The sequence below is a fragment of the Haemaphysalis longicornis genome, unplaced genomic scaffold (assembly GCF_048455015.1).
Source record: "Haemaphysalis longicornis isolate Haplotype H1 unplaced genomic scaffold, Haemaphysalis longicornis Haplotype H1 scaffold_4, whole genome shotgun sequence".
Lineage (NCBI taxonomy): Eukaryota > Metazoa > Arthropoda > Arachnida > Ixodida > Ixodidae > Haemaphysalis > Haemaphysalis longicornis.
Window position 1 is genome coordinate 16,701,643 of NW_027526361.1, and position 27,935 is coordinate 16,729,577.

Sequence of the window (27,935 nt, forward strand, 5' to 3'; positions counted from 1 at the left end):
TCGCTTCGCGCCGTAGTATGCGCGTGCTGCGCCTGCGCTATGTAAGCACGCTACACGTGCCCGTGGTTCTGCCCAATTTTCAGCTCAAGAAGAGTTTACATATAAGTGCCTGCCCTCAAAACTGCTGCGTTGACAAAAATGGTTCAGAGTTCGACGGTATCGTCCATGGTATAATGTATTAAGTCGGTCCGAGTTCTCCAGTGAAAGCGCTGGCTTTTGCTTAGAATCAAATGAAACGTACAGAAGGAGACGCCAACATGCCTGCATGATTGGTGATTGCGGTTCAGCGCACTCAACCACGGCTCATGCGAAAAAACAAACTATACCAAATGCGTATCCATCACCCCGAAACCGAAACCGAAACTTGTTTACGAAACGCAAAGCAGATATCTCCCCCTTCCCCCTTCCCCGTAGCTTTCTCTCCATTGCCACAGGAAGTTGTGTTGTACCCGAGTAGGTGGGAATGACGCGAATGGTCGTGCTCGGCGGTTCGGCTGGCGAATTGTTTTTGTAGTACGCTTCCAAGTTTGTTGTCTGCCGCCCAAATATTGAGCGCTGTACTGAACAAGATTTGACACAGCAATGAACCTTTCGAACCGCAGTAAACTAACATTATGGAAACTATAGAATCTTTCATACAGTACGCCCTTTGCGACTTGTGCAGAGTGCATCACAACCTCGGAAAGAAGCACGTGTATTCAAAAAAGCACCAGGGCATTGTGAAGAATGTGTTGGCGAAGTACCTCAAAAAGGTGAGTTCGAGAAGCATTCCTGAACACAGTTTTCTGATTCCTCAACTCTTATTCTGCCTCAGATCAACGAAGCGAAGCAGTACTTGAAGAAACCCGAAGTCCACGATCTCCTTTGGGAGGATGGAGCCAAAGTTTGGTGCTACTTCTGCGCACAAGAAATAGAAAAGCACAGCAGGAATGCAGATACGGCGCTAAGCATTCGCAGCCACAACTTTCTCCTTCATCTCGCAACGTAAGCTGCGTAGCACCGTGTTTGAACATGGCCCCGTTGCGTGGTTTAGACAATTTTGTTGTTCTTTTTTGCTGGACGCTTTCTTACCGCCACTGCGGCTTGAGTTAGTGCCTGGAGTTTCGTATGACCTCGAAAGCATAGCTACACAAAATCTTGCGGTCGTGTTTGCTAGTTTCAACTTTCAAGTCAACATTGAGTGAACAGGCGTTAGTGAGTATTGTTGTCGACCCGTGAAGATCAGGAAATGTCTTAAAAAATGTTTAAATAAATAAAAAAAAATCTCCCCAGCGGTATCTTTTACTAGCCATCACTGGTCGACATCTCTTCAGGTGACAATAAATCAATAGATTGTCTTTGATGCAGCGAGGTTGGTTCAAATTCGGCCGAAATTCGAAGACGTTGCACACAGCAAAATTGTGAAATAGGTGGCCGCTTCTAATAATGCTGCGGGTAAAGTCTAGTGTGGCTGCTGTCCACACCCCCGGCTACAAGCTGCCTAATCATAAAAGCACCAACCGTATTATCCCCTTGCAACAAAAGCTACTTTGTCATTCTTTAAGGTTTCTGGCAAACTGGTGTACAAAAAATCCATTTTCAGTTAATGGCACGTGCTATTTGCAGCCATGTGTCATTTAGAGCTTTTCCTCATAGGTTATATATTGCCATTACTTAAGCACGGAAAGAAATCGTGCAAGTCATCATGAATTCTGAACACCACGGCGAGGTTTGCATGCCATTTAAGACTCCCGCTGCAGTGGCACGTACTTAAGCATTTACAGTTTTGCAGCTACTTTTGCCCTCATTGTTGTGGATATGTCACAGTAAACTAACAGTAAGCCCTCGGCTAACAAGTGGTCTGCCATTTCATCAGATGTCTTGCACATCGGTCTTTCACCGTATTTATGCGCAATACTAACAAAAAGACAACCACTACTTTACTCGTACTGTATTAAAGGAACTCCCATTTTACTTACACGAAGTTATAAATATCTTGGCATCACAATCACCAGCAATTTAATTTGGTCCTGCTGCATTGAAAACATTTGCTCATCTGCCCGTAGAAAATTAGGGTTACTAAGGCACACCCTTAAAAGCTCTCCCCCTAGAACTAAATTCCTCGCATTTAACACAATAGTCTGGCCTTGTTTAGAGTACGTATCTGAAGTCTGGGATCTGCGCACTAAAAAAGATATTAACAATCTTGAGAGAGTCCAAAGATTAGTTGTTCGGTTTATTTACCATCGCTTCCGCCAGTCTGTCTCCCCGAAAAAAGTAATAATTAATAACAAAAATCCAACTTTAGAATCCCGAAGAAAACTAGCGAGATTCAAATTTCTTTTTCACCTATCAAGGAAAAACAATATCATAGAACTTTCGCACATCCTCACTCCGTTATCTTTGCATACTACTAGAGGATGCCTTCTTACAAATTCACACCTATCTTTGCATGCACTAACACCTTCAAGTACTCTTTTTTCCCTCTCACAATAACAGACTGGAATGAACTGCCGCAGCATATTTTTGAGTCGGAAAATGTACTAAAATCTCTTGAAAATTACTTTGAAGTGTGATTTATGTTACTTGTAAATATTTTGTTACCTGTCTGTTTTTATTTTCTCTAAACCTGTACGACTATGTAATTGGTCATATCATTATCGTTCTAATACCCGTGTCGCACATACACGAAAATGACGTTAAGTGTTTAATGCCTTAAGTTTTAATGCCATTAATTTGCTGCTACATGCAAAAATCTAATGCAGTTCGCTCTAATGTCATTTTTGGTTTAAGAAGTTACGCTCAACTCATTTGCCTTCACGAACGCCTTAAACCTGGCTACTCTTGAACGCGATGGGCACGAAATGGAACCAACGAAACTCTCAGCACCAGAATATTGATGCAGAAAAATAGCTGAACTTCGGAATGAGACGATTTTTTGTGCCCTCTTGGTGGTGAAGTTCTGAAGAAGATGAAGTTCACTAAAACAGCGGCAAAAGGCATAACTTCATGTTAGTTGTTATTTTGAATATTTCGGATTTGGCTACCGCTGGCAGGGGATGGCAGCTACTGCAGCCACTTTTTGAAACGGCTCACACCCTTTGTTTAGAAAACACTTGTTTTCTATCACATAAACATTTTTTACCCTTCTAAAAAGTTTTTCTCTGCTTCAAAGACTTCTAAAATGTGAGTGCTTTTTTCTTTTCGGTCATTATCACCATCATGCTTAACACATTTAATGCCTTTGCGTTTTGGCATTTAGCACGGACTGCCCAAATAATATCATTCAGTTTCTTAAGGCCTTAAACACTTAATGTCATTTTTCATGCACATGTAGCACGGGTATAACACCTGCCACTCCTGCTCAGGCCATTTTTTGTGGCCTGCAGTATTTTATAAATAAATAAATAAACATACAACCTATATGACCCACTGTGCACTGGGGGACTGCTTCGTTTCAGGCCAGCACATGAAGCGGCGTGCAAATCCTTCTTCTGGAAGAACAAGGTCAGCAAGTCGGCAGTGCCACAGTACGTCATAAGCAGCACCCTGATTGCCAAGTACGCACCCGTCCACGTTCTCAGCTCGCTTAGCGCGAGGCTGGGTTTGTCTGGTGCCTACAAGGCCTTTCTTTACAGAGCTGAGCCAGCGATCACTGCTGCAGAAAAAGCTTACCTTGCGAAGATGGACAGGCTGCATCAACAGGTGAGGTAGCACACCTTCAAAATAAGCCAGCTGACTTGTATTTGGCATCCTCTTTGTGGTCCGGCTGCGGCTGTACAGGAGATACCTGTTGGTGTGCTCCTGTGAGTCCCACCTTAACTTATTTAGATTAACTCGGCATATATGCAGACAACACATTCTACCGGATTGTGCATTTTTAGGTGCGGAGTACCTTAGGACCGCACAGTGTCCGTCCGCGTCCGTGCGCATAGCATTTACAATTGCGAAAAATCACACAGGCACCGGCAGGATTCAAGCCTGTGTCTGGTAGACCAGACAGAGTTAGCGTCAGTCGTCTTACCCATTGGGCTACGACCGTGAGTTAGTACTTGAGACTCAAAGGGCTCACTCCCTCGCCTGTAACAGTGAGGTGTACCTTAGGACCTAACAATCTCTGTCCGCGTCCATCTGGGTGCACACCACCATCAAGTGAAATGCGATTTGAGCTGTGAGTTGCAGTTTCATTTAGGGAATAATCAAGGTGCAACTCACGGCTCAAATCGAATGACAGTCGAGGCGCAAATCTGATGTCACTCGGGGTTTCAACTTTGATATCATTTTGAGTCCCTGTACTCCGCACCCTCGCCATCATCCACGGAGTGGAGATGCTGCCATTTTGTTTCACCATCTTTTAAAATATTCCCGAGGACGTTTTACTTCGGTGCTACTTTCATTGCTCTAGTCACCACTCACCATGTGTAAATGTTGAGCCACAGCTTACTGAAATAAGTTTTTGTGTTTAAGTGACACTGAGGGCCGTTAAATTTTTGTTTTAACTGAAAGATCATACATTTATTTATCTTGCTAAGATTTGTTTGATGGCAAACAATGCCTTGTTTGATGAGGAATAAATCATTTAGGCTGGCATTTCTCTCTGCCACTTCCTTTCCATTTTGGGGGGATGTTAGAGAGCACATCGAAAAGTTCCCAGAGAAGGCTGGGGCCTGACTTCAGTTGGTTGTCTCCCTATTTTTGAAAGCTTGGTCTCGTAGGCTTTCACCTTTGTTGCAGACATTGAAAGCCAAGTAGAAGGAGTCTTTTTTTGAAGCCATTTTGGTATTGGGACCCCCAGGAAAAGTTGGCCATTAAGCTCACCCATCTCTGCCACCCACTGTTACTTTGGCGAAGCCGTCCCCGTAGCGAGCTCCATCACCTCTGTCATATAGACCGTTTTTACAGCAAGCAGTTGGGCTGACATTCAGCAGGTGACGCTATACTCGGTCACAACTCGGTCACAACTTAAGAACGGCAGCGGAAGTTGCCGCTGTGCCTTATCACCGTAGCCGATGTTTCTCCGCGCGGCGCAAGTAGGGCGTTACTGGGAATATTTTGAACATGGCGTGAGCCGTTCCCGTGATTTTTTGGACTTAATATGCTTATAAACGACTCCAGTGACGACAAACAAACTGCGTGAGACAAGGCAGACGATATCACGCGTTCATAGCAAACCCCTTTCAAAACGCGCGCGCACTGACGTCACGGGTCTGGCGCTTTGGCGGAGTGATACACTACATGAGGTGGTGCCGTTCTTGAGTTGTAACAGAGTATAGCGACGCACTCGCCATGGCTGGCCTTTAGCACGGGGCAGTTTAAATTACCACCGTGGGCTGCCATGGTCCTCTACAAAGTGTGCAGTCATAAAATGTTGAAATCACAGGGTAAAAGTTGTGCCGTAGTCGAACGTGCCATCTGTGATTGGGACCTTAAGGTGTGGGACAAATTGCCATGCGAGTCTCACCGGCCGCAACTTTACAAAGGCTGTCCGTGTGTGCGGCCTTTCGCAATGCACCCTTTCCGCACAGTGGGTGCGGCACTGAGACTAGGCATCACTGAACCGCCATCCTGCAGCGGAAGAATTTTGTCTCAAGAACATCGGCAAGGGTGGCTTTTTCGGACCGTAATGGGATGATGTGTTGTGTGTCCACACCAATCTACCTTGGAATGCTTGTTCTAAAGCACGCCTCCTGTTGTGTTTACTCGTTGCGTGCGTGTTGTTGCGATGAAACGAGTCAGCCTGGCTGTTTAATCGGAGTGGGGACTTTGAGATTTTTTTCTAGTTTTCGCTAGCGCATATCAGCTTGGCCACATCAGACTATCTGGTCCCGCGGTATTAAAAGTGCACCAAACACCTTTCATTGCACTGCCGGCGTCCCCGGAACCCCGCCATTCAGTGTTGCGGCTAACCCGACCTTCCTACCTGTAACGAGCGCAGAAGCATGGGTTCTACAAGCATTGCATATGTTTCCTAGCACAGCAGATGGCCTAAGCAGAGCTAAGCCGTAGTGGCAGTTGCCTTGCACCGCAGGCTGCAGCTTTGACGTTATTTCCAACTCTGTTAATAATGTGTGTGCAAACGAATCCGTACATGCTTATGAGATGAAAGTGTGGCAACCAGTGGCTTGCAGCCATTTCATTTATACCAGGGGTCAGCAACCTTTTGGGCTGGAAGGCCGAGTTGCATGAAGCCGACACGGCAAGGGCTGGAAGGCAAATAGAGGGACAGGAGGGGGGGTGGAGGAAGCGAATACATTAACTGGCTAAGTGTGAAGCTGGGTAGCAATGCCAAGTGGGAGTGATCTTGCTTTGTTCCTGTCTAACCCCGTTTGAGGTTAGAATTGCCATGTCATCCTTCATAAGTGACAACGGCAGGAAGATTCTGACGCCGTGCCGGGGGCCGCACAATTCTTGCGGCGTGCGGCCTGTGGGCCACAGGTTCCCACCCCTAATATACGTGGATGCTGTGTACGTACAAATAGAAAAAAAAAGAAATGTCATCAAACAGTTATGAAACGCACAAACAGGAGCTTGGCAATGGGCAGCAGTCAGAACAGCGCTTTAAGAGGCTTTATGGGCCATTTTTCGGGACTAAGTAGTCTCTGAAGGTTGGCTCACAATATCTACGCACCCGTTGAGTCCTCATTCACACTGGCATTTCAAAATAATTGCACAATTCGCCCAATAAAACCGCTCTGGAGCTCGCCGATCTCTGGAGCTCCCCGAAAAGATAAAAAATAATCTTTTTAGCGACTTTAGAGGCCGTTTTCGGCACGATATTTTTATTCAGCACAAATAAAGAGTTCTGGAAGCCAAAGCAAGCAGTTTTTAAAAATCGATTTTTTTTTTTCCGGCGATTTCCGCGGCTTTATTCCTGCTTCCCCCATTAATAACATTACTAGGAGTACGAGGAAGCTGCCATTGCAGTCATGAACTATGGGAAGGGTGTCAAATCTGTACGTGAACTGCACGCAAGGCAATATAACAGACCTTTTCTTGCTAGAAGATAAATCTGTCATTATTGTCGTGTACCCCAGTTTTGCAAAATTCCTTATTTAATGAGAATTTGGCAGTTGCCACCAATTTTGGGAAAATCGGGTTTCAACAACAGCACTGTCTGTCTCATCCCTCACTTTGTGTTGTTCTTTTTCACGCCAACTTCTCCAAGCATGTCGGGATTGTAGTCTAACCTGTTGTTCTTTCTATGTCTCTTCCCTTACTCAATAGACTGTTGCTGTCATCCAAAACATGGACAGGCAAAGGACGGATCTCGTGACGAAAGCACGCATCGAGGTTTGTTCTGGATGAAACGTATCCGTCGGTGTGGTTTGAACTCGTAGTGGCCTTTTGCATGTGTTTCACTTTTTTGGTTTTAAGAACATTGGAGTGATGGGGGGCATTTATCATGCCAAATTGTGGGCATACGGGGTACAGGGCTGGCTGGCTTGCTTGTGAAGGGCAAAAGTAGAAAGCAAAACATGTCGCAGCTGTACATTTCCCGTTTGTCATACTACGTATATTGACAATTGTTTGAGTGATATGCAAACTGGGCATTTTTTAGTCCCCTAGTGAACCCTTTGCAAAAACTTTCTTAATTAAATTGAAAATTCACAGAACAGTGATATTAAACAACTCCCTGGCAAATAATGGGTGCATACCGCAACTTCGTTTCATTGATCATTCACAAAAATTGCTGTGGGTGCAATATGATGTCATTTTAAACTGCGTATTGCTATGGCCGCGCAAAGACAGCAATTATATCTAATTGCTTTCAATAAAATGCTTTTAGATTCTTAATACATGCCGGAGCAACAATATGGAGTACTGCCTTTGCAGTTCCGACACGAGGCTACATTTTCGGTGAAAGTGGCAATTTTTGATTCAAGCCATTGGCGTGGTGAAAATTGACGTCATTGATGAAAATGCGCCATTCGAAACAAGCAGCAGCCGGCCGGTGCCACCGCAAGGCAATGTTTCCAGCATTACGAGTCATGATGATGATAGCACTGAGCAACAGCAAATCTGGGAATGCATATTTTGGGCTGAGAAATTTTAATCCACATCTCATGCAAGGTAGAAGTTTCACATGATATAATTTAGGGGAAAAAAAAAAGCTATATTGTTTGTGGGTGTTTTGGTACAGCAGCTTGGTTTTGTTTTGGCCTATACTACTGCCTTTGACGTTCTTCTACAGCAGTGACTAAAAGAGTTGGCCACCAACTAGTGTCAGCATTCTTTGTACTTTAACTATCTTAACATCATGGCTGCCTCCACTAGCCCCCCCAAAAATGTGTGCCCGAAAGCAGTAGCTAGTAAAACACCATCTATAAAATTTTTAGTGATTAGTCGTCTAGTAATTACGTGCCGTCTTGCACATAATGCTCGCCTTGTTGTGTATGCTGCCTGCAAAAATGGCTTTTGCAAATCACTCTGAGGTTTAAAGGGACCGTGATGACAATGTGCAACTTTGCTTTGTTTGAAAGATTGGGCAGTTGGTACCTTGGAGTTTTGTTCGGCAGGAAACAATGCTTTCATCACAAAAGAACTAGCATTTTGAGGGCAGATTTCAATTTATTTGCTCCATTCCTAACCACCTTTTACGGGCCAAAATTACCTTGTGACGCACGTGGGAGAATAGACAAAATGCGACAGTCAGTGCTCTAATTACACGTCAAAGTATGCAGTGTGGCAAAAGCTGAAAATCGGCCTCTCAGAAGATGTGAAACCTAGAAAAGTGCTCCATATCTGCAACAATATGGCCAAAGGCACTGAACATGTTTTAGGCAATGAGCCTCAAGTTAAGGCTTACTTCTGACTAGACTTGGACAACTGGAGCTCAGCAGAACTCTCAATGTTTCAATAAGAAAATGGGTGACCCAGACTCCTGACATTTCTTTTGATTTTGACTGTGCATGGCCAGAGTAGAGTGAGTGACACTTTTGTGTCATTTTGTTTCAACATTCCCACAGCAATGGTGCCACATCTTTGTCAACCTTGCTTTTGTTTTTAACGCAATCAGTCAGCCCGTACTGGTCGAAGGGGGACGTTTCTTAACGACATCATTCAGTGTGACCTCATTAACGAGTGCAAACACCCCTCCTGGTGTTTCATCTCTACATTTTTTCTAATTATCTAACCTAAGTGGGTGGAGTTTGCGTCAAGCTTGGCATATTTGTTATTCTGCCGTGGCAGTGTGCTTATTGGAGCAAAATTGTATGTTGTCTTTTTGTCCCTTTAATAACTAAAAAAAATGTGACAAGAAAGGGTGAAACACTGAACAGGTGCTCCCAGCAGAAGTGTTATTTGTGTGCTCTGAGGATGTGCTCACGCTCTCACTGTGCTGTGGATCCTGAATGCCCAAACGACAGTACTCGTCAGCAGCCAATGCGAGTTTGTCCGCCCAGCCAGGCTGCAGCAGCTGGTCTTCCACCAATGGCCAGTCATCGCGCGAACAGGTCAGTCCTCTTGCGTCCCTTCGTTCTTCTAGCAACATTTCCGCCCTGGCAGTCTGCTATGTCGGCTTACTGCTGCGTAGTAGGCCCCCACTCGACTTGCCCCAGAAAGCGAAGTGAGTGGGTGTCACTCGGTGTGTTTGTCGTGGATGAGTGCAAAAGAAAACAACGATAAGTTTATGAACCATGATAGTTGGCAGCTAACTCAACTGTGCGTTGTTGCCAGTAATGTGCACTCAATCAACGTGTTGCCAAGTTTAGAGAGTGAGAGAGACATAAGGACTGTAACGTAATCATAATCAACATTGTTACCAAACGTGAAAACATTGGCTTTTTTTGGCGTGATAAAATACGAACTAAGTGTTTTGGCGTGATAAAATACGAACTAAGTGCCATAGAGACTGGTAATTTAGACTGTGCTAAAGTTGCTCTCTAATAATGAAGTTAGAGCTATATTGTAAGAAGATGCAAAGCAGGTCTTTCATTTGTTTGCACTTTAACGCTTTCGAACTAAATGCCATAGAGACTGGTAATATAGACTATGCTGAAGTTGCTCTCTTATAATGAAGTAAGAGCCATATTGTAAGAAGATGCAAAACAAGTCTTTCATTTGTTTTGTGGGCTAACCTAGGGGATAGCAGAGGACCCCGGCTAGCTTCACTAGAGAAAGTGCTACGCACCGTACACAAGCCCCAGCGGAATCAGAAGACTCACATACGGATTCGGGTGCTCACATGCGGTAGCAGACTCCGGCAATCGAAAGTGAGGCTTTATTGCCTGACAGAACCAGGGCATATACCAGACAGCACGATTAGTATAACTTGCGGGGAGACTGTGGCTCCTGTCGCTCGCTCAAGCCGTGGGACTCAGACCTCGATATCTGTCATCGCAGTCGCGGGAGCGTGGGAGGCATCCTTTGCGACCGGTCAGGACAGAATCTCTTAGCAGAGTTTCATGGAGCCCATTGGGATCGCCGTCATCGGGGCATTCGGAGTAGGCACTGCTGAGCTAACCGATTCCGACCAAATCGCCCAGTCGACTCCCCAGCAGAATGATCGTGCGTCCCGCAGGTTGGCTCTGGGGGTGAGGAGGTCTTCCCCTGGTCGGGGAGAGGGTGGGCGCAAAGGAAGGTGACAAGCCGGTCCTCCTTCCCTCGCGTCCTCGCGCACATGTTCATGGTGAGCTGATTTGGCGCATCACGAGGGGTCATCACGAAGAGGTCACGACTCACATGAAGCGCTGGCTGCCCAAAATGGCGGCTCCCAACTCGCCAAAACATGTGCAGGCGAGTCATAGGGAAACAACGATCCCCACAGTTCGCACTGTAATGCTATTCATTACTATTCACTTGTGGACAAACGACCAGCGTGTTTCAAACATTTTTATTGAGCAGAATATATGTCTCAGTACATTCATGTTTTCACTTTGTAACTTTGAAGGTCGCATGGAAAGTAATTTAAAAACTGCCATTTTCCTTGTGCCATCTTTGGGACCAATTTGGCATTGCCAGTTATGACAGCACACTGGCAAAGGGTAAAATTGAACAGATTGCAAGTATGTTACCTCTGCAGGTTGGGCATGAACAAAAATGAGTAGTCTGTGTGTACCTTGAAGAAGGTCGGTTAGTACTAGTAATAAACATTCATCAACACTTAAGTTTGAGGGTAGGAATTACTACTGCGGTTTGTAAGGTGGCCATTAGAGTACTGGCACCAAATTTTTATGTTACATTTTAATCGCTTTTGTTGTTGCTGAAAGGCCCCTTAATCCTGAAACAGCACTTTAAATTCTTGGGTGTGATAATTAATTACGTAGAATGGCCTGAAAATCGTCAGTTTCGGATTCCATTGCTTAGAGCCCGGAAAGCGTGCATGACAGAACGACTCCGTTACTTCACCGTTCTGTGCAGACGTCAAAACACTGTGGAGGCATTGTTTTGACTACTCTGTTGCCGAATCTGAGGGGCTGAGATCCCTGAAAGTATTTAAGCCTGCCATTGCGGCAGATATTTGATGACTGCTTTCACTAAAAGTGTGGATGGTAACTTTTGTCATGATTCTGGGATATATATTACCGTATTTTCGCACATATAAGCTGCACCAAAAAGGCGAAAATTTTCGTGGCAAAGTAGGAGTGCAGATAATACAAGAGTTTCTCTTTTTTTTTTTTAGTGCAGCTTCACGGCAATGCGCGTTGTGCCGTGAAGCTCCTACGCAGTAACACTCACTAAGCCTTCCATGGCAGCGATTGCGGAAAGCATGCAAGGACAAGGAAGAAAAAACAAGGACGAGTGCACTCTAACAACTGAATTTTATTAGTGAATTGGGACTTTCGCCTTGCAGTCAGTGTATTCTAGTTGCTAAATATACGCTTTTTCTGTCTACATAGTATGTGATCTGTTGCTTGAGCAGTACCTTCGGTGCAGTTTTTCCTGTATCAAATGTGCGGGCAATACGCGAGGATTTTTTTCTTTTACAGCGGGCTGAAAGCGGGGGTGCGGATTATATGCAGGGGTGGGTTGTACGCATGAAAATACGGTATTAGCTCCTGTCTCACATGTGGATCTTTGTCTTTGGCGAGAGGGTCGTTCTGGCGAGTGGTTACACCGGTAGCTCTGGCTACGTGCATCAGTTTGTGAACACTGCCAGCACCTTTTCGCTGCCTGCAGAGCCACACGTGGGAAGTGACATCCAGAGTTTCTGCAAAACATTGGAGGCACTTCTTTTCCTTACCTTGGGGCAACGGCGTACTGATGTCTGTCTGTGGCACGCCACTGTTTATGCACTTATCGAGTTAAAGTAGACAAAGGATCTTTGTCTTTGGCGAGAGGGTCGTTCTGGCGAGTGGTTACACCGGTAGCTCTGGCTACGTGCATCAGTTCGTGAACACTGCCAGCACCTTTTCGCTGCCTGCAGAGCCACACGTGGGAAGTGACATCCAGAGTTTCTGCAAAACATTGGAGGCACTTCTTTTCCTTACCTTGGGGCAACGGCGTACTGATGTCTGTCTGTGGCACGCCACTGTTTATGCACTTATCGAGTTAAAGTACATTCCATTGCGTGACAGGCCATTCATACTTCAGCCAGGGTGTTATTCTGTTGATTAAAAGAAGCAGGCTGTGTAATACTATTGACGTGTGGCATTTATATTGTGAGCCTCACTACTAAGCTATGGCTCAGTAGTAAATTAAAAGAAAAAAGAGGGCTGAACTACACAATGTAGCCACAGATAAGGGGAAGAATGCCTGCATAAAAAAAAATGATGGGCATGGTCCAAACCAACTCAGAGTTGTACATATATCATTGCAAACAACCTGTACTCTTATTTCAAGTAGCAAATCCCCATTTATGCTGAACTAACTCTGATTAAAGAGCATTCTATTGGTAGTACTAATGTGGTGTATTCATGTGGTGGTGGTACTATTCACAAAGTATTCACATGGTGGGGAGTAGGCATCTACGACATCGGTTGTGTCACAATGCAATCTTGTATCTTCCTGTACAAAGGGTGGGCCCACATAGCACAACAAATAGCAGATTCTGCTCCGGCCTGTGGAAGCCTTGGGGGAGGGCACGTTGGGTGCACGCAGAAGAAGAAAAATGAAACTTTATTGGGCATAAGATGGTGTTGAGACTATCAGTCTAGGTACTCTTGTGTGGACGCGCGGGGTGTGGTTTCCGTGTGTGTTACAAGTGCCCTCTGTCCTGTTCTTGGATTGGTCAACCGGACATTCCAAGTGGAGGGGCATGGGGAGAGGCAGTGTAAAAAGAGAAGCATTTGACAGTTTGATAGGTAATTAAAAACATGCTGGTGCAGAAGAACACAGAATGTGCTTTCAGCCGATGTAGGTGGGCGTCAAAGCACATTGGATTGGGAATTATTTTCACAACATGCTTTCCCATTTTTAAACCAGAGCTTCTTTCCCCTAATTCCTCCCAATGCTAGGTTTTTGCAAACCATTCTGGCTGCGGGATGTTATTTTAGCACATTTTTCTCATGCTTTATTTTTGGCACCCCATACTGGCAGTATGGCAACTTAGCTGACGAATGCTGTTCAAGTCAAGACTCTCTAGACACGTTCATTTCCTCTCACTTGCTGTTGCTGTCTTTGCACATGCCTGACTTGTCATGTGCGTGTATTTAATGAAGCTCCCTCTTACTTCATTCTAGACAAATATCAGATTTTTTAAAAGAAAATTTGATACAAGTAGTGTGAGTGCGAAGTGGCATTCATGTTCCCCAGCATGGTTTAAATACGGGGAGTACTTTCAGCTGCTGGTTTTCATCCTATCAGTCTCTGGAAAAAGCGGTGCTGGCTGGTCTCTCATCTTGGGGAGGATCAACGGGCAGTAACTCCTGGTCACTTGTTCCACTATTCACAAAAGCACTCTTTTCTGATTTGAAACCTAACATGAAAGTTTGAAAAGAATACGTTCTTGGCCAAGTTAGTACTCGCAGACCACAAAGCAGTGTGAAAGGTGGATGAAGACTTAGAAGACACGTGGGACAAGTGCTGACTACTAACCATTTATTCAATCGTAAACACATGTACAGTCGGTGAAACGCTTGTCTATAACGCTCGAGCGGTGTGCTCCGGACTGCGCGGGAGACATCTAGTGATGGTGCCTGGATTGAGAGTGGTAGAATGTGAGCATGCATGGCCCGCATCAGCACGATGGCCGTGTCCCTTCCCGCTGTGCCCGTCGCCTTGGCTTCCACACCTTAACACCTTATTTCGCAATGAGATGCGCTGCCTGCGTTGCTGGGCCGGGAAACAAAACGGGCCATCTTTACTAACATGAAACCTGGGGAGGGGCGAAGCATGCAGTGTACAAGTGTTGGCCCGTCAGCAGTGGCGTGCAAAGCAGAGCGCAGAAACTGAATAATGGTGCCCGCGATCCCATACAGCATATTGGCAGAACGATGTCGCAATGAGCAGCTGTGCGCCAAAGCTGACGCAGACGGAAAACCCGAGCAGCGCGCGCTAAGGCATCTGCACTTCTGTTTCCCGGCCCACACTGCAGGCAGGGCAGGTGTAGAAGCCAAGGCGATGGCCCATAGCGAGAAGGGACACGGCCAGCGTGCTGATGCGGGTTGCGCATGCTCACATTCTACTGGTCTCAAACCAAGCACTACCACTAGATGTCTCCCGCGCAGTCCGGAGCACACCGCTCGAACGCTATAGACAAGTGTTTTACCAACTGTACATGCATCCTGAAATTATGCACTGGTGCAAAAGTAAACGAAGCTACCTGTGCCAGCCATTTCATGCAATCTACTACCTCCTCCCCACTCCCAGTTGATAATCAGTGCTTGTCCCAGGTGTTTTTTTTAATCGTTGTCCACATTTTGCACTGTTATGTGTTCTGTATGCAAGTTGTGTTTTGCTTTTAAACATTTTTGCTTTTAAAATTCAAACATTACACTTTTCTTGCACAATGGCACTATAAGAGTGCAGACAAAGCCCTTCCCCCGTGAAAGAAAGAAAAGATGGACAGCATGTGGTTAAGCTAGAAAAAAAGCGAGTGTCCCGTGGCAGAGCTAAGTTTTATTCATTTCTTGAGCGCTCACTACAAAAATTGCTATAGTAGTATTTTGAACGGTAAAAGTACAGTTCAAATTGAATTGAATAGGAAACACTGTCTGCGAAGTATTCGAAGTTCTGAATAATTGCACACCTCTGTTTCAGCTTATCATCAACAGAATTTTGGACTAGGCTTGTATCCTGGAAAAAGTGACTTACTTATCAGCCTGGTTGGTAAAGCTGGAAAGTGAGATTTAAGGAATGAAGTGCTTGCAAATGATGATGTTGATGCCTTGTTTCTGTGGGACCTCCATATTTTAATGTTGTGTCTAACTGTTGTGCAGGCATCGACTTCAAAAGGGAACATCCACACCGGTGCGAGGCCCCCTTGGCTGGATGATGATGATGACAGTGAGGAGGATGAAGATGAGGATGGACCGGCAAAGCGTCCATGTATCGGGGAGATCTCCAAAACTCCTATCGGGCCCACCATGGAAGACTTCCAGAAGCACTGTATGCAGGAAATTTGTCACTTTCTCATTTCTATTGTTGCCTCTCAATGCTCCTCAAATAATTTGTGCTCCATAATTGTGCTGTCACTTCTAAGTGCAGAGCACCGTAGGGGCTTGCTTTGTCGTTGTAGCTCGCTCGCTGGACCCAAGTAGAGCCACTCAGTGTCCCGTCAGCGCGGCGTAACCCAGAGGCTTCGAAAGCCGAGCGGTTTATATAGTCATAAGCGTTCGAAACTGGTGATCCGCTGGCGCTTGTCATTCATCACCCTGTTGTTTAGCACAAAGAAAACTACAGGTACATTTGAGGCAAAATATATCTAACTAACCGGCAGCCCCCGCGTTCATTTAGTTCGGAACTCTCGCTGGGTTGGTTTTTATGATTGTAAGGAAAAAAAGTGGCAGTGCAACGCCGGCACGTGCGGGAGGAAAAGCAAGCACAAAAAATTCCCCCGCACCTCCCCGAAGGGAATCGTGCAGAAATGCGAATGCATTGGGTGCACCGATGAGTGTGTTGCGAGTAATGGCGTAATTAATGACGAGAGTGTGAACGTAATCATTTATTCATCAGCACCTGTTTGTGTAATCGTTGTACCTGACGGCCACAATCACTGCCTTGTGATCGCTAAAGTGCACGGTCAAAGGGTCTTTGAGAAGCATACGCGCGTCACAGTTTCACGTAAAGACCAGATCAATGCAACTCCCGTGAATGGTAGTGGGCACGAGTCGAAGCCGGCAGAGAGACAATGCATAGAGTGCCTGGTCTGCATGTACTCGACCAGCCACTCGCCACTCTTCTTGCGCACGTCAACGTTGAAGTCGCCAACCAAGACTATGGGGTCAGAGGGTTTGGAGCGCACACGCACACTTTCCATAGCCGCGTCCAGAAATGCATTCGCATTTACGACGACGACGACGACGACGAAGGCAGAACTACGAGGCGCAAGCGCACGTGCGACGACGACGGCGAAAGAAATGCATTCGCATTTACAACGACAACGACGACGAAAGCAGAACTACGAGGCGCGAGCGCACGTGCGCGCGCTAACGTGCGCTCGCGCTGGAGGAATGCAGGCGCACGCCGGCCAACGGAGCAAGACAACCCCCGGCTAATAAATGCATTCGCATTTAAAAGAACAGAGCTTCCGCTGGTGCAGTTTCAGGCAGGGGGCACGCGAGCACTGCGAAGGCGGGAAATTTGAATTGCATTGGGTGGTAGCAGTAAGCGGATAGCGGTGCTACAGCCCATCATGGCAAATCACTGCTCTGCTCTTCCAACAGCTTTCAGATCGAGTGTAACAGCTTTAATTTTTTTTTGATCCCAGCAGCAGGAGTACTGTTTTGCATGCTGGGAGAATTGCCGAGAACATTCACAATCCTTCATTTGGCATGCAAATACATTTCATAAGTGATGTGCAGCAGACAAATAAGTTCAATGCACAGCAAACTGTGTGCATTAAGAGCAATAGGGGGTTATTTCTTGTGAAATGCACTGGAAGACTTAGCTTATGCGAATTATTTTGTTGCAGTGAAGCCGCATATCTTGATTTTAGGAGGGGTTTAAAGGGTCACTGAAGTGAATTCGTTGAGCTTCTATGTTTGCTAGCATTGCGTAGATTGGCTCAAATAAACACCCTTTTCATCGTTCATCCATCCAATTGATGAGGCGATGTTTATTTTATAAAGCCTGAAAGAAGGAAAACTACCATGTGTGGTCTGCGGCGGCTGCACCAACTAAAGCAGTGCCATACGAGGTGCTACTGTGCCGAGATGTCCAAGATTAGAATTGAAACCAGTTTCGGTTTCAGTTCTGTGAAGCAACATGCTGGCCATTCTCGATATCTCAGTAATCAGCATACCGCTTTTCTGCCATGTTGTCGGCTGTAAAATGCATCAGACAAGCCTTCCAGCATGGCTTGGAATCATAGCAATCACTAGCCGAGGCATACGCAGTACATCAACGCCCTCCGCATCACCGGAGTAGCTCAAATACGATGTGCTTTGCCTCCACCTTTGGAGCTTGTCTGGCTTATGCCTCTACCGTAAAAAGCGTGTTCACACCAGGCCAAGGGTCGGCTGATTCGGGACTGTGCCTGCAAGCAGTCGGTGCTTATGGCAACACCACGCCAACAAGGACTTGCCAGCAAGTCGGTGTCAGTTTGCGCGCTTTCTGCAAACTCGCTTGTGGAGCAATGGACGTAGCAGTGCAAATGGCGAATTCGGTAGAAAAAACACTGCCAAAAAACTAATAAATCAACTTCAAAAATAACAAACGTGCTATTGGGGATTTGAACTTGCGAATAGCAAAACATGTCTAGTGCTCCAGACCACTCGGCCATAAGGCAGTCCCGTCAGGAATGGAAATATAAAGTACAGTGGACTCTCGTTAAATGGAACCTCTAGGGACCGGGAAAATATGTTCCGTTTATCAAGAGTTTCGTTTAGAGAGAGAATGGATTCAGCATCGTAGAATGGTCTTCACGACGCGTGGTCCCGAAGTGAAGTGAAGAGGCGACCCTTCACCGCATGCGAAGCCGTCTATGCCGAGGTGAAGGACGAATTCTCCTTTCGCACGAATGAGTGGCCGCCCACTTATGGGGATGTTCTCACTGCGGGCTTTCCATAGCCAAACTACCTAGTGCTTCTCAAAATCTTCATGGTCAGGTACTTGCAGTCTTTTCCCTGACTTTTCGAAAGCCTCCCACATATTCTCGTTAGGCTACTCTTGGGGTCACCGTACTTCGTCGCAAGCGTCATTTTTGTGAAGCAGCCACTCTCAAAATCGTTGATTACCTCCATCTTCCTGGACAACGCAAGTGTATTGCACGGTCGTTTTTGTGCTGCCATCATATGCTGGCTTCGTGACGAAATGACGCATACGACACCGCACAAAGTCATAAACCGCCGCACAAAGTCAGAGACACTACACAAAGTCAGGGAAAATCAGAAACCGCCGGAGACAGAAACCGGAAAATATCTGGGACGGAAGGGGGGGACAGTGATGCTTACCATGATTGCGCTGCTCTTGCCCAAATAGTTGCGGTTTTGAGTCAGCTTTTGGTTCCGTTTATGCGGTGGTCGGAAAATTTGAGTTCCGCTTAACGAAATTTTTTTTACATTGACCTAATACAAAACCAACCAATTGTGAAACGTTTGTTCCGTTCAAACGATAGTTCCGTTTAACCGATTTCCGTTTATCGAGATTCCCATGTATACATTGTATAGCCTGTTTACATTTTTATTTAGTTTTAACATTCCAAGCAGCTTTGATAACTATTTCTTGAATAACACTCGTGCAGTAAGCATCCCCCACATTGCCACAAATATCTCACCTCTAGCGACTGCATTCCTTAGGGTTAAAAGCGATCGCAAATGTGTGGTCGGGCTGCTGGCTACTGTGCTAGTTCACCCAGTGCCAAAGGTGATTTTTGCTCCTTGGTTTTACGCTGTACGATAAAAGTTTTGGTTGATTTGAATTCCTTAGTACCCATATTAACTTTGCTGACTTATTCTCCTGCCTTCAATCGGCCTTAGATTTTTGTACTAGGATACCAGTGTCGCATGTGCGCTTGTGTGGAGCAACTTGGACTTAGAGCTTGGTACAGCCTCCAAACTAACAAACTAAAGGCACATTCTTGCTGGCACAAATGTGCTGTAGCTTAGTTTCAACTGAGCGCCGGCCGGCTGAACACTGGGCTGACTGATTCTGTCGAAGGGTCGGCGAGTCGTGCAGTAGCGCAGTCATGCCAAGCCATCTTGTTTGAACATCATACAAAGCGTCATAGGAAATCGGCAAGGAGGATGCAGAGTGGAGGACAGCACTTTCAAATTGATTTTTCTATTGAACAAAGTTGCGTAAATGCAGCCAGAGTGGTCGAAACATGGCCTAGGGACTCCAGACTACAATTTGCGCTAGTAATCCCGCCATATTTAAAAATCACTGCAGTGTCCCTTTAACTCTTTTGCTCTTTTGTTACCACACCTATTCAAATCGAACACCAGTGATCGATGGTTTACATTGCTGATTTCGACATGTTGTATTCCGTTCTCATTCACCTACGCCCCCCAGTGGTTAATCTAGGCACTTTGAAAACCAGTTTAAATTGTCCCACCAAGTTGACATTGAGATTTTTGACGGCGTTGATTGCAAGCTGAAGTGCGTGTGTTATTGCAAAATGGGGCGTGGCTGCTACTTTCGGCAAATAAGCATGCTGCTTGTGGTTACGCTGCATTACCATCAAATTTTCTTGATCAAAAGGTTTCCAGCAAGTCAATACCAAATGATGTTGTCAGCTTTGTAAGTCGACAATGTTGAGAGATGATAATTACCTGAAAATAGCACCAGCTTATTCACTAGGGAGCTTTGTTGTGGAGAACGGGTAGCTTGATTCTGCTAAAGCTTATTTCTGACGGTCCCCTGCATGTCTAACAGGTGGACCTGGCATTTTCAGCCAGTGTCTAGCAGTTTTGGTTTCATTCTTGCATTGTGAAATTCATATTTGGCGCTACTACGCAGTTACCCAACTTCAAGCCGATTTGCCATAGCAGCTTCATCACCTGCTACTGTTCCTCGAAAAAATGCATGCTGCTCATGATTTCACTTCACCCACGCCTTACTTCTGTGAAAACAGCCCCAGCTGAAAGTAGAAAGATAACACTAAGTGCTCGGATATCAGGTCAGACAAAAAGAGAGAGTGCTTCAAATCGGCCTTGCACACTGCCAGCTGCTCACGGGCCAGTTTTGTTTTTGTACGAGGGAATTACCAGAGGTCTAGTGTTGCTTCTCAGTGGAGTTATCTATTCTGACAAAGTCTCCTACAGGTTTGGTATTGTTTCTTTTCAAAACTGTTAGGTGATGCTGCAATGCAGATAGTGTGAACTCTTTTCGTCGTGTGAGAGTTACTCGGTGGGCAGGATTCTAGTGCATCACACCTCACTCCTGCAAGCAGGGCTACAATAGCAAGTCAGAAGATGATAATAAACCGCAAGGGAAAGTTCTGAGAGATAAGTGATGATAAACTGACAGTGAACGTCAACAAGCATCTCAAGCAGATTTTTGTCCAAGCAGCTTTCTTCACCCGGCGTGCTTGTCCTGAATCTTGTGCTGGCCGTCAATGCAATTTCAGTCATTGACAAGGTGTTTTTACATCACGTGTGGGCAAATTGCTGCCTTTAATAATGCCAAGCCATCACATTCCTTCCAGAGAACCATCCAAGATTGTGCAGTTTGGAATAGACGTTGGGCTTCATCGCATGGCATGGGCACCACACATGCTAACATTTTTTTTTTTTCTAGGTATCTGAAAAATTGTTCTGTGCAACAGCATTTTTTTTTCTAGGACATGTTAAAATGCTTAGCTACAAAATGTATACTCTAAGCTTTCTCTGCTGTCAGTGGTTTGTTATACACAACTTTCTTATCCTTTTTTTCGAGGGCAGGACAAAAATTTCGATTTTGATGATTTTTTTGCAACCATTATTATTTACAAAAACATTTTAAAAACTGGTGTTGTTGGAAGGGGAATTTGATCATGTGCATTTTATGCCTCTGCAGTATGTGCCGAACCATTATGCTTGGCACCAAAGAAATCTTTTCTTAGACCTCTAAAAATTAGCCAGTTTCTTAATGGTAACAAAAGAGTGAATGAGTGAAAAAAAAAAAAAAAAAGAACAATCAAGAGTGCTGCCATGTCATCTACTAGGGATCTTGTAGGTGGGAAAGCTGTTAGGTATTTCATAGGGGCCTGCTCTAACGAACACAGCATGGCACAGCTTTATTGATGAGGGAATTCAGACCAACAATACATACCATGGGTCATGGGCTGACTAACATGTATAGGTTCTTTGTCAAGGCAGGAAGCATTTGTCAAAGACAGAGCCTTGGCCTCCTGGGAAAGTGAGCATCACTACACTGCCTCAGAAAGGGGCTATGTTTCCAAGACAGGGTACAGAGAGTGGGGCAATTGGGGAGGGCCACTCCTTGTGTGAATATGGAATTGTGGGGAAGTTGCGCTTGTTATAACAGATAACTTCTTGTGAATGTGTACGTTCTTTTTTTCTTTTTTTTTCCATCTCAGTTATAAAGAGCGCAACTTACCTTCAAGAGCATGTTACACCAACTAGCCCGACATCAAGCTTTACTGAATATGAAAGGTGACCATTCCCGTTTTTCAGTGGCTAAGGCGTTGTGCTGCTGAGCCCAGGGATGCGGATTCGATTCGCGGCCGCGGCAACGGCTTTTCTGGTGGAGGTTAATAGCGAAAACGCCCGTGTGTTCGAGTTCAAGATCCCTTGGCGGTCAAAATTAATCCGGAGCCCTCCACTACGGTGCACCTCATTGCCTGTGTAGCGTCGGCGCGTACACGTCATAAAAAAAAAATTGCATTTCTGTTCACATGCAGTGCTCTAGACACTTGAGAATTGTACTGGTAATCATATTGTGACAAGATAAGAGAAGCATTGAATGTGCTACCGACGACCAGGACGGCTGTAGTGCAGGGGTCAACCGGTTAAAGGGGCACTGACACAAAAATTTTGCATCTTGTTTTTTTTGTTGCGATAAGTAGCTAGTGACCTACTTATAACCTGTAGAAACCTCATTTGCTTCAGCGAGCGACGGTTGTTTAATTAGAGGAATTTTCAATGCGGCCAGTCGCAGTTTCGGTTTCAGCGAGTGCCGCGAAACGATGGATTTTGTGGATTTTGTGTGAACAAAGCTGACCACGTGATCGTCGGAGGGATATCACAGAGTAGAGCCGCCGTAGCACTGTCGAATCCGCATCGACGGCAGTTTCTGCGAATGCCCCCACGTACTGATCTCGTGAGGCGCTTAATTAAAAAGCGACCGTGGATGTGACGCAGGCGCTGCGAGTGCAAATGCTACCGCGGCTAAAGAACGACGCGCGACGCTCGAGACGGTGGGTGGCAAGACGCGCGCTGGGAGCAGCCGGCCGGTCTGCCTACAGGTCCGCCTATGTGTTCGGCTCAGCACTGCGGCGGATATTCGAGTGCCGCTCTCGTAAGCGGTGCAGATGACAATTTTTAATGTAACCCGCAATCGCATCATTAACTCCTTTTTCATGTAAGCCACCATGGTCGGGACTTGGGGACAATTTCGTGCAGCGGTAACAAGCTATCACTCGAGCTACCTGCGCCGGCCTGGGCCACTTCGCGGCCGTGGCCGCCGCCTGCACAGCGACCGTGCGGCTAGCTCAGTGAGCTTTTCGTGCCTCCGGCGCGTTTTCGCGTCCAATGTAAATCAAAAGTAATAGAAACAGAGTGCCTGGAATCGCTGTAGAACTTTGGTCGCTACAAGCTGCCCGATGAGCTGACGAATTCACGGCGCCGCCGCCGCCAACGATCGGGTCGTTCGTTCTCGAGAGCAGAAGCTCCGCCCTCCGGCCCTCCGATTGGAGCGGCGAGCCGTGAGCCGGCGAAAAGCGCCGGCAGTGCGGAAGCGGCAAACATAAACTCGTGACGTGTTTGGATGTTGTTTATTTACAATTGCGCGTGGTCCTCTGCTGGCTGCTCGGTTGCGTTTCGCACACTTCAAAATTGATTTTAAATATGTTTTAGGCTGTATTCGCCGTTGATATTTTGTAGATGATGTATATGTGTTCCCACCAATCTATCTCCGAAGTTATCTCGCCTTCAAAATTTTGTGTCAGTGCCCCTTTAATGCTCTACCTTTTGTGTCACGTCAATGGCTGTTCTGGTGGCCCTGCAATCGGGCTCCACAATGTAACCTTTTCTGTCAGCGCACAAAACATTTCTGTGGTACTGTGGAGGTGTTTCAGGTCAAGAATAATGTTGAGGGCTCTGGTTACTGGTTCAGCATACCTTGCAATTAAATGTGCTCGACAAGAATGCACCTTATTTGAAAACAAAGCGTGCTGGGTGGTCTGCATGCATCTAATCTAGTAATAGTTGGGCTTTACAAGGCACCTTATGTGCTTAAACATTAAGACTGGTAAATGCCATGTCTTAAGCAACCCTCGACACTTCTGTTAGCTTTGTTGCTTCTACTGGCTGATTTATAGCAATGCCCATTTTTGGCTAGTACTGTTAGTTACACAAGGTTGTTCTGCATGAATTTACTAGATTGGTTAGAATAGAACACTTGCTGACTTCATGTATGAAAAACCTTTTGCAAGTTTGCTGTTGTATTCAATGTGCTGTTCATAGCACATTGAACGAATGCGATGAGGATCGAAGCTGATGCGTACCTGCAAAAGCTAAGCTAACAGTGTCTCTACAGCCATTACTGAGCATGGGTAGTGTAGAAAGGTGTGGAAAAAAGAAAAAGAAAAATTGGGGTGGAGCACAGTTTGAAAATAGTCCACACCTCAGCGCTGAAAGTTCGAAGTGTGGTCTTGTTCAGTTGTTTCTACTCCACTGTATAGGTGATTTATTAGGTTTTGCATGTTGTTGATAACTAAAATTTGAAAGCTAGCTAGAATTGTCTTGTAAAGCTGAGCTGTCGCGAACACAGTGAGAAATGTTACTACATGCAGTTTCTCTCCAACTTCTTTTTGCAGTGTTGCTTGAGAAGCGTAAGAAGCTCAATCCGAACCGAGTTGGTGCAAATTTCGACCACTTCTCGGAAACCTCTGAACAGTGGCTCCCCTCCTTTGGACGTGTGTGGAACTTTGGTCGGAGATGGCAGTCGAGGTAAATCTTGATGTTGGTCTTCTCGGGTTCAGTCTAGGAACAATTGACCTGGAAAGTGTTGAAGTCTTCACCTTGTTCATTCAATTGTTATCGCTCCAGCTGTACTGGTGTTACATGTCTATGTTTTAAAAAAGCTTGAGCATGACAAATAAGTGAAGGTAATCGTCTCGTGACTTTCTCCGAGTAAACCAATATTTTTCATGTAAGGGGTAGCAAATTCATTTTTTGTAAAAGTATGCTGTGCGACTGAAAACGTACATGCGGTTTGTGGACTTTCCACAAAGGCACGTGGTCCAAAAGCTGTAGTGGCATTGTTACTTTTGCTTCCGCATGAACGGCAAAACACATGAGCACACATGAATGGTGATATTGGTTATAAATAGGGGTGTGCGAATATTCGAAACTTCGAATATTCGATTCGAATTTTTTGGTATTCGATTCGATTCGAACGACACTTTTATTGTTCGAAATATTCGAACCATTCAAAACTAAAAAATAAATAAATTCAGAGCGTGTCTCAGCAGCAAAGTCGCGAAGCTTATACACGGCAAACGGTACGTGCTTTCGCAGACTGTATCGGTGTTTATTCGTAGTTGCAGTGGACTCTCGATGATACGATTCTGGGGGTGCGAATTTCGGGATGATACGAATTTCCGAAAAGTCCCGGCGAAATTGCATTGTTTGCAATGGGAAAAATTTCGGCTGTTATGAACGGACCTGCGCGGCCCGGCGGAAGATACGAACAAGCCGGCGAGGCCCCCGACTGCCGAACGAGCAAGTGACGGCTCTCGCTCCCCTGTTTGTCACTCTTTCTCCAGAAACGGCCGGGCTGTTGTTTTCTGCTCGCGAAAACGCTCTGCTCACGCCCAACGCGCGCTTACACCGCCGCGAAACCACCCCCACGCTGCGCGCGGTGCGGCCGGCGGCGTCAACATGGCGTCGGCTCCAGCCGTGAAGTGGCGCGGACGCTCGAGCGACCCCTTCTGACCGCTCTTTGAAATGCGGCTCAAGGGAGACACGACGTTGATTGTGCGGTAAAGGAGCTGATAATGCATGCGAAAACGGTACTATAAAACATCATCCGCGCCGCTAGTGAAAGCGCCCATAAAATATTTGCCGGGTGCTAAGCCTAACCATCTCCGGCGGAGCCAAGCCAGCTGTCTCGATCTCATCGCAAGTAGTCAGGCTCCTCCATTCTGCCGCGCGTCGTGCGTCATTTTCTGACCGAGGTAGGCGCTACCGCGGGCACGAAATCGTCGATGCGGGCGTGAAAATACAGCGCTCGCAGAGCCGAAGCGAGCGAATCGCGTGCCAAACGCACCATGCGGTTCACGGTTGACTGTTGCGGCGTGTAGCGAGCTTGGGCACAGCGAGTGAGGAGACGAGCGCGAAGCTTTACGTGCTCCAGAAAGGGCTGCTGTGCGACATGGGGGTTAAAAAAAGCAGAAAAAATCACGAATTTCTTCACGCGAAAATAAGAAAAGAAATAAACGAAAACTTTTTTCAGCGCCCAATTTTTTGGTCTGTGTTGGTTCATACGAATTTCGGATGATACGAATATTTTTCGTGGTCCCGCGAGATTAGTATCATCGAGATTTTACTGTATCAGCGCGCGGCAATGTGCACGGGCTCGGGCATGCCAGCCACTAGTGTCTCAAGTGAGCGGCTGTTTTCGGTATCTGGTGGAGTCGTGACGAGCAGGAGGTTGTCACTGCTCCCCGAACATGTCGAGCAGTTAACCTTTCTCCATGTTAACATTTAAGTGAGTGCAGACCTTACCCTGTTGAGTGCAATGGTATTGTGTAATTCCTAATTTTACTTTGTGTGATTTGTTGTGCAATAAAGTTGCAGTTTCTGTGTCTCTAGATGGTGAAAACTTTAATTTTACAAAAAACAATAAGTATTCGTATTCGAAAAATATTCGAAAAATATTCGATTCGATTCGAACTTTGTTTTTATTATTCGAATTCGCTTCGATATTAAAAAATTGATATTCGCACACCCCTAGTTATAAATACACACACAAAGGCTTGCTGTCTATGTGCATGCACGCCTTGCTGTTCACATGCTTTAAAGGAGCCATGAAGAGAAAATGCAAGTTGGTTTTATTCGAAAGATTTCGTGTTTTATAGTGCCCCCAGCGCTTGTCCGGATACAAACGGTGCTTTATTCACTGAGAAATTCAACAATTTAGGTTAAAATTTTGATTTTCCCACTCAATCGTGCGTTTTCGTGGTCCCAAATGACATCACAGGAACCGACCGCTCTGCAGCCTAGAGTACCTTCATTCACGCATCCGCCGTACAGGGTAGAGACACGTATACGCTGGCGCCGCCATTTTGGGTTGCTCATTCGCCGCCGAAGCAAGTCATTGTGTCAAAAACGCGCTAAAATTATCGCCGCAACGCGGTTTGCTGAAGACGGTTCAATCATATTGTCTGTTTCGCGTTGCTAGGTCTCGTGGGAAACGAAAAGAATAATGCGTTGAGCCCGTTGGCCCAATTGCGGCGGCACGGGACCGTTCAAAGGTTGTCTCCACCCTGTACAGCGGTGTTGGTTTGTTCCCGCGTTTCTTTACGTTCCGTAACCTAGATGGCGCCACCATACTGTGGCAAGCGTTTGGTTTGTTTTTGCCCGCATTTAAACCTGGCTTGTTTTTGTTCTGGGAGAAAATATTCGTTCCCTGAAACAGTGTTCGCTCGACAAATGGGGTCACGTAAGACACCGTTGCTTGCGTCAATCGGCCAGTGTCGTCTGAGACAACCCCAAGCCCCATAGTGCTGTGCAGCTAAACCAAGCATGCTGTGCGCAGTACGAACAGCAGAACGCATCAGTACTTCTATGTTTACATGTGCTTTCGTAACTTCCACTGTTTGTCCCATCATTCTTATTGCTCTGTAAAGAATGTGCCCTAAATTTAAGCGCAAATCGCTTGTTCGTCTAGTTTGTAAGCTCTACCTAATTTGCGTCTGCTTCTGCCAGCCTCCGCCAATCGCAGAGCTTGGCTCATGTGACATCATAGGTTCTGTTGCAGGAAATGAGCTGGTGGGTCGCATGACCATTCCCGTTTTTCCTAATTATGTAGCTTATTTGAGCGAAGTTTACGCTAAAAGTGGTGTCAGTATGATTCTAACGAGACAATCTTTTGAATGAACCAAACTTGTGTTTTCTCTTCATGGCTCCTTTAAGGATCTGTCTCCAATGTGCACACAGACTGCACATAATGGAACTCATTTCGCCATGCTTTTAGTGATGCAGTCTACCTAAATGTTTTAGTGTTCATTTCAAAAGTATACTCTGATATGCATTTTGTCAGTCTGCATTTTTTTATATATATATATATATATACTACAGTAGAATTTTGATGATACGATTCTGGGTGATACGAATTTCGGGATGATACGAATTTCTGAAAAGTCCCGGCAAAATTGCATTGTTTGCAATGGGAAAAATTTCGGCTGTTACGAACGGACCTGCGCGGCCCGGCGGATGATACGAACGAGCCGGCGAGGCGCCCGACTGCCGAACAAGCAAGTGACGGCTCTCTCTCCCCATTTGTCACTCTTTTTTCTCCAGAAACGGCCGGGCTGTTGTTTTCTGTTCGTGAAAACGCGCCCCGCACGCCCCATGCGCGCCGCGAAACCTCTCGCACGCTGCGCGCGCCGCGGGCGGTGGCGGCAACATGGCGGCGGCTTCGGCCGCGAAGTGGCACGTCCGCTTGAGCGACTGCTTCTAGCCGCTCTTTAAAATGCCGCTCAAGGCAGACACGAAGTTTCTTGTGCAGTAAAGGAGCTGATAACGTTG

The 27,935-nt window shown here is 46.0% G+C and overlaps 1 protein-coding gene across 3 annotated transcripts in view; it reads left to right on the forward strand.

Moving 5' to 3' along the window:
- The first annotated feature begins 429 nt into the window (after positions 1-429).
- LOC144178319 (centrosomal AT-AC splicing factor-like) overlaps positions 430-27,935 on the forward strand; it is a 38,683-nt gene continuing 11,177 nt past the window's right edge. For all 3 annotated transcript variants that reach the window (XR_013323996.1, XR_013323995.1, XM_077706072.1), the window contains exons 1-8: positions 430-752; positions 815-984; positions 3,441-3,539; positions 3,618-3,684; positions 7,204-7,269; positions 9,345-9,431; positions 15,297-15,465; positions 23,999-24,131. Coding sequence is in view for 1 of the 3 variants with exons in the window: in XM_077706072.1 (XP_077562198.1) it covers positions 615-752; positions 815-984; positions 3,441-3,539; positions 3,618-3,684; positions 7,204-7,269; positions 9,345-9,431; positions 15,297-15,465; positions 23,999-24,131 (929 nt within the window). In the remaining 2 variants the exon portion in view is untranslated. The remainder of the gene's footprint in view (positions 753-814; positions 985-3,440; positions 3,540-3,617; positions 3,685-7,203; positions 7,270-9,344; positions 9,432-15,296; positions 15,466-23,998; positions 24,132-27,935) is intronic.